This window comes from Galendromus occidentalis, unplaced genomic scaffold (genome assembly GCF_000255335.2).
Source record: "Galendromus occidentalis unplaced genomic scaffold, Mocc_1.1 scf7180000076607, whole genome shotgun sequence".
Classification (NCBI taxonomy): domain Eukaryota; kingdom Metazoa; phylum Arthropoda; class Arachnida; order Mesostigmata; family Phytoseiidae; genus Galendromus; species Galendromus occidentalis.
This window is the reverse complement of record NW_003804596.1, coordinates 195-6,687: the sequence shown is the minus strand read 5'-3', so window position 1 is coordinate 6,687 and position 6,493 is coordinate 195. Positions and strand designations below refer to the sequence as shown.

General features: G+C 49.3%; 2 protein-coding genes and 1 pseudogene across 2 annotated transcripts; all 3 read right to left on the bottom strand.

Annotated features, from left to right (window-relative positions):
• Positions 1–230: 230 nt before the first annotated feature.
• On the bottom strand, positions 231–1,244 carry LOC100906193 (uncharacterized). The gene has a single exon (XM_003739934.1). The coding sequence runs from the start codon at positions 1,242–1,244 to the stop codon at positions 231–233; it is 1,014 nt and encodes a 337-aa protein (XP_003739982.1).
• Positions 1,245–1,475: 231 nt separating this feature from the next.
• Positions 1,476–4,593, bottom strand: LOC100906048 (tetratricopeptide repeat protein 39A-like; annotated as a pseudogene).
• Positions 4,594–5,355: 762 nt separating this feature from the next.
• On the bottom strand, positions 5,356–6,270 carry LOC100905902 (uncharacterized). The gene has a single exon (XM_003739932.1). It carries the CDS (start codon positions 6,268–6,270, stop codon positions 5,356–5,358), a length of 915 nt encoding a protein of 304 aa, XP_003739980.1.
• Between the last annotated feature and the right edge of the window lie 223 nt (positions 6,271–6,493).

Sequence of the window (6,493 nt, the reverse complement as noted above, 5' to 3'; positions counted from 1 at the left end):
CCACCAGGAGGTGTACCCCACAATCCCTGAGCGGGAGCTCGAAATTGAAGAGTTCCTGGCCCAGGGCATGCCTCTATCGGCGCTCGCCCGTGAGAGCCGTGAGGCAGCGTGACTTCGACTTGAGTCATTCCAATTAATTTTTCATTGTTTTTGATTGAATTTGTGTGTCTTTTGTAGGTTTTGATTTATCTTTGATTTATCCTGGAGGAAATCTTGATGAAGTTAGGGAATTAGTCTTGTGCTTCTAAGGGATATAATTTGTGGATGGGGCGATGAAAAACTTGGCCCTCGGCTGTTCTGATTGTACAGGAGCGAGCGTTTTCGGGGGAGGTATTATCGGGAAGCGCGATAACTTTGCATAGCGGCCAGAAGGCCCGCTTGTATGATTCTCCTTTGAGTAAGCACACCTCGTCGATTTTAAGGGGTCTTGCCGCGACAGGCGTCTGTTTGTGGGCCGTTTTCAGATACTGTAGATATTCGTCGTGATATCGCTTCCAATAAGAACTGAGGATTCGTTGCTGGTATTTCCATCGCCTGGAGAATACGATTTTATCCGCATCTGACGCTTTGCTTGGTTCCGATATATGTTCTGGGATGATTGTTCTTCCTCGGTATCCGGAAAGGTGGTCGGCTGGCGAGAGTGCTTCGATTTCATCCGCTCCTGAAGCTATCGTGGTCATCGGTCGGCTGCTTACCATTGCTTCGATTCCGCTGAGGATTATTTCTAAATCTCTGAAATGAGGGACTGCGGATGCTAGGATCTTTCGGAATGGCCTCTTAATCGTTTGGATTTGTCTTTCGTAGAAGGCCCCGAAATTCCGTGCCATCGGTACGATGAATTTCCAGTCGATCATGAGGTCGGAGATTCGTCTTCTAATTTCGCCGTTCTTGACGTTCTCGTGAATGAGCTTTAGTTCCTCGGAGGCTCTCTGGAAGGATAGACCGTTGTCCGAGGTTATCGTTCTCACAGAGCGGAGCCGGTTGAGGAATTTTTTTAAGGCTTCTAAAACTTCGACTGTCGATAGGTCTGTCGTTAATTCTTGGTGGACTGCTCTGGTGACTGCGCAGGTGAAAAGGAGAATGTATCCTTTTCCTATTTCGCCAGAATTCTTCTTGTATCTAACTGGTCCCGTGAAATCGCACCCGAAGTGATGGACTGGTGGGGTCTCTTCGATTCGAAATGCTGGTAAGGGGGTGTCGGCAGACTTGCTGCTTCTGCGTGGAACATCTTGCATGTTGCGCATGCCTTTATGACCTGACGTGCTATTTTTCTCGCGAGGATGATCAGATAATCTTGTCGTAGGTGTTGCAGGATATAATTTATCCCGCCTGAGTGGAAGCATTTTTTCTCATTGATGTCCTGGACAAGTAGCCTAGAGTCAAGTGGAGCGATCCCGCGTTACAAGAGCCCACCAACCCCCTTGCGCGGACTTCGAGTCTCTACGTATGGATAAAGTACCAAGGCATCAAGCACAGCTCAAGTTTACTCATGGACACGTAATTGACATGCATCAATATCAACTCTCCATCTTTTCGAGGTATGATGATGTTTGATTAATCGATTAGCTAGCCGTCTCATTGAGAATATGATTGAACATGGCGATTGGTTGCTGCGGGCAGCACCAGGACTTCAACAGTTGTCTTCCTGGTCGCACGGGTCTTCTTCTAGCAGTCGCTTAACTTGCTTATACGCTGAGTGAACTTTGAAAGACAGAGGTATGCTGAGCGGGAATCCTCTGTATTGTCTCGTGATCTTGATTTGCTCCTTCGCTTCTGCCAGATTGTCGTCGTCTATGTACAGTAAGCCCATCTCCAAAGAGGAGAAAGCAGACACGTGAATCTCGTCTCCCAACTCCGGACCGCTAGAATTGAAGAAATTCCCTTCAGTCACTTTTGACCCAGAGGCGGTTCCAATCACCCATTGATGGACCAAGACAAAGTATTTCATGCAAAAATGAATTTGATGGAGTCGGGTAGAACAGCATGGACTACTCACTGCATGATGACTTCTCTGAAAGCTGCCTCAGCGGCGCCGAGCTTTTTCTCGTACCGGAGAATAACGCCTTGCAAGAACCTGACGAGACACCAATCTGGGAGATAGGCAGCGTCGTTCTCGTACGAAGCCCTGATACGAGCCACCTCAGTCTCGATTTCTGCCTTCACTTTCGACAGTGTGTCATTGTTCTTCGAGAACATGTTGAAGAAGCCCCACAGGTACATCAGTTCCTGGAAATGATCATATACGAATCATCAAGGGTCTTGGCGTGCACGGCAATGGGCCGAACAATGCGGCTCCAATTAGAAATAGCCGTCCCATAGTGCTCCTACATAGTGGGGAAGCGTGAGTCGACCGCGCTCCAGGAAAGTGCGAGCTTTCATCGAGCAGAATACTTCGAGCGGAATTGTACGGCCGGCTATCTTTTGCAGGAAGGTGCAACTTTGGACATCAAGTCGTGAACACCTTCTAGTGAGCCGGAGGCGTTATTGTTGATGTTGCCCTCGATCTGAATCAAATAAATTTTTCCGTGAGCGCAATGTATTTTCAAGATATGCCACCGAGGGCGTCGGAGCGGAGAAGATCATCAAAATCGCCTTACCTCTTTCATGTAGGTACAGACTCCCTTCAAGTAAAACGACGTCGCCTCCGACCAGCTGCATTTCCGATGCAGATCGTCCAGAACCCTCAGAGCATCGTCCCAACGACCCAGCACGCTGGATTGAATGGAAAAGAAATCATGAATTGATGACGATGAATGGAGCTCCGAGTCTACGGTGTCGTGGACTGCTGTCACTCACCAATATAGGTAGGCGTGATCCCAGTTGAAGAACGCGTCAAAGGGGATGAAGTCGTCCATCACCTTGTTTGCTTCTTCGAATTGTTCCAGAGCGCGTTCGATGCGACCGTGAATCTGATGCGCTCGACCTTGGAAGTAGAGACCGATGGCTCCATTCGGGAATTTACCGATGAACTGCTGGACAACTTTGTCGACCATCTCGAGATTACAGTCGCCATTTCCTGATCAAACGGAAGATTTAGATTCCGGAACTCAGAATCGGGAAAACTGAAGTGCGAACGTGTGGAGGAGAACACACGGTCCCGCTTCTCCAGAGTTAAAATCTTACCGAAAATATAATGGAGGTAGCTCTGATGCACTAGAAGAGCAATGCAGCTGAAAAGCGACATGAAGCCTTCGAACTTCTCCGTCTGTTGGACTAATAGTTGTTCCCCAGTGGTTTCATCACCGTGGAATCCGATGAATTCCAAGAGATTCAAAACTTTTTGCGGAAGCGATGAGATAATCTGCAAGAGCGTACCGTCAAACAAGTGCTACTATTATATATCACGTCATTGTCATCTTATTGGGGGATTAATCAACTTCAGGCTCTACTCACCAAGTTGTAGACGCCAATCCCGCACATGACACCGCTTTCGAAATGCACCTTCTCCTCGTGTTCGCCCCACGATCGTTGTTTGAGTAACGCGATGCACTCTCTTCGAGGAGGCAATGGGAATGAAGGGAAAATCAGTGATATTTCTCTATGGGCGTTATCTGTCATACGCATAGGCTTCATGCAATGTACGCGCTTTGAATGACATCTTATAGTCGCCTCTTGGCGGGAAAACTGTCATATATCGATTTCCCCCCCCTACTGGACAAAGGATCGTTCGACTCGGTATAGCACTCACCTGAAAGCCATGTAACACGACCGGAACTTGAGAGCTCCTTGAATGAATGAAATGAACGAGGGATCCTGGACCATAGTTGGGATCGCTTCCGCCAGCAAACAAATCGCATAGCAGAGTTCAGCGTGTGCCTGGGGCATTGTGAATAAATATATTTAATTCGTGCGCCCGATCTGTGAGCTGTCAAAGGAAGTCGGTGTAGAGCAGATTCGAGTGCAGCGGCATCATCGTTAATCAGCTCTACCTGTTCTGTCGTATGAGAGTTGTAATCTTCGCTGAACATCATTCGGTAGACGGTTGACGTCGATTTTCTCCTGACGTGACAAAACTGTGTGGCTTCCGCCAAAGCTGCCACCGCTCTTGCAACATCGTCCTGTGCATTAAGATCTCATTGAAAGATCTGTTATCACCGAGTGCGTGACCCGCAGCAGCGGTCGTTATATAATTAAAACGATATCGATCAAGACGAGATTACCTTGTGAAGTGAGAGACCTGCTCGGCAAAACAAGAGGTGCGAATATCCAACAGCGTGATAGACGCTCCGAGTGCGCCTGGAGACAAAATAATGGAACGTCCATGCGGGATCAAGAGACACTTTCTATCCTCGGGAATTCCATCGCGATAAACCCGATTCCGATACATTGTAATTCCTCAAGGTGCACGCGTTCTTCTAGCTCACCTATCTCGGATACCCTCGAGATGATCGGTGACATCGTTGACCACAATCCGCTCTATGTGTATCATGAAATCGTCGAACGAAAGCTCGCCAACTGAAATCGAGGAAGTCTTCTGTCTATAGCATCGAAGGGGATCCCCTGACACTCGATAAGATATGTTGGGAACGTTGCATATCGATCTCATCGTATGAGGGACTTACCCTTGAGGATGCGTCGGACGGCATCCGACATGTTGTGTGCTTCCTCCGAGCGCAGGTTGTCGTAAACGAGGCTCTCGACTGAGACACGTTGCAAGAATTTCCCTTATGAGCTCCTCGATCCCAAAGGCTCCAACTCGAAACTGTAGGGATAAAATGACCGACTTGTCAAGATGAACGTCATTCGAAGCATTTAATTCGTTGAATTAGTCGTCGGAACTCACTCCTCTGCCTCTATGTCTTCCAGGGTTTCCCCTGACCGAAAGCCGACTCGAATGTATCTCCAGGGCACTTTGTTGAATCTTAACGTGAATAAGCTCAAACATGCGATAATTGAGGAAACTGGAACCACTATTGCCGCAATGTATACGAAGCCGCGTGAGGCTTTTTCCACGTAATCTCGTTCGTCCGAACGCAACGTATACACGATAAGGGCTATAGCCCCGAAAAAGGCGAATACGCCCGCGAACCACACGAATATCTTCAGGGTTTTAAGATAACACTCGTTGTCTTCCTCGCTCCTTCCCCGCAAATTTTCAGGGCTCGGTCGATTCCTAGGAGGCATATGTGAAATTCAAGCATGCGATTCGACGGACGGAAAATATACTCTGGTTTATTTTGATCTCACAAGCACGTTATCTGTGACGACTCTCTATCTCAAATCCGACACGCGCACCTCGGGCTCACAATAATCGACACTGCCCCCGGAAAAAACCGTAGGGTTTTTCGTTACATTGGCACAAGGCTCTGGGGGATGATCTTATTTACAAAACGAATTTTCGATTCCTTAGCTAACTTAATTTACGTTCTCTGAGTTTTCCGCTGACTGCAGCGGTACCGATCTCCTCTCTTCCAGAGTTTCTTCAAGCGGTATAAGCAGTTGAGCGGGACGGCGTGATGTTGTCCCATTCTCGAAACGGACTGTGTACGTTCTGACGAGGCCATCCCGGCCAGGATGTGCGTCCAGAACTCGAACTAAAACCCATCGCACTCTTGGCAGGTTATCATCCTTTAACAAGCACACGTCGTTGATTTGGATTGGCTCCGCCTCGTGTCCGCTCGTGAGGTTGGCTGAACGGAGCATGAGAATGTACTCCCGGTACCATCTTACGGACAGGCTGCGGAAATAAGATGTCTTCATCTTTTGCGCATCTCGGAGCTCTTTGCCATCTACCCTGCCGTTCGGACCGAGTCGGTTAAGAGGTTCCACTGAGGCGAGAGTCGCGGTCGGTGGTCCACCTCGCAGGAGATGACCTGGAGTTAATGCAGTCGGGGCATCGACATCGGTAGAAGCATGCGTAATCGGGCGGTCGTTGATGACAGATCCGAGCTCCGCCACGATCGTGCGGAATTCCTCGAACGATATATAACTCGAACCCAAAGTCTTCACCAAGGCGCGCTTGAACGTTCCAACCAGGCGCTCGTACATCCCTCCCCTCCAAGGGGCCCGTGGACAGATGAAGTCCCAATCTATCCTGCGCTCCGCCAGCAGCGATCGAACTCTCTCGTCTCTGCACGAGTTGAATACCGCTTTGATCTCGGTAGCCGCCTTGATGAAGGATTTCGCGTTATCGGAGATGAATTTCGAGCACGCTGGGTAGAGGCTCAGAAAACGGCGCAGGGCAAGGTGAGTCTGGATGGTTGACATCGACTGAACCACCTCGAAGTGTACCCCTCGCGTCGCGGTACAAACGAACAGAGCCACGTACATCTTTGCTCTGCCGTCATTCGTTCGTGCGTAGAAGGGACCACAGAAATTCAGTCCGGCAGTCTCGAATGGTTTCAGCAAGGCGGCTCGTTCCGCCGGCAGCGGTGCCTCGAGCTGGCGGGCAGGCAGCCCCTGCCGTCGCCTGCAGACCACACACCGGCTGAGGAGACCCCGAATTATTTGACGACCCCGAGTTGTCCAAAATTGACGCCGGAGCTGTGACAAC

Bases quoted from the DNA above. Each gene is read 5' to 3' on its own strand.
- LOC100906193 (XM_003739934.1), bottom strand. From the start codon at position 1,244: ATGCGCAACATGCAAGATGTTCCACGCAGAAGCAGCAAGTCTGCCGAC.
- LOC100905902 (XM_003739932.1), bottom strand. From the start codon at position 6,270: ATGTACGTGGCTCTGTTCGTTTGTACCGCGACGCGAGGGGTACACTTC.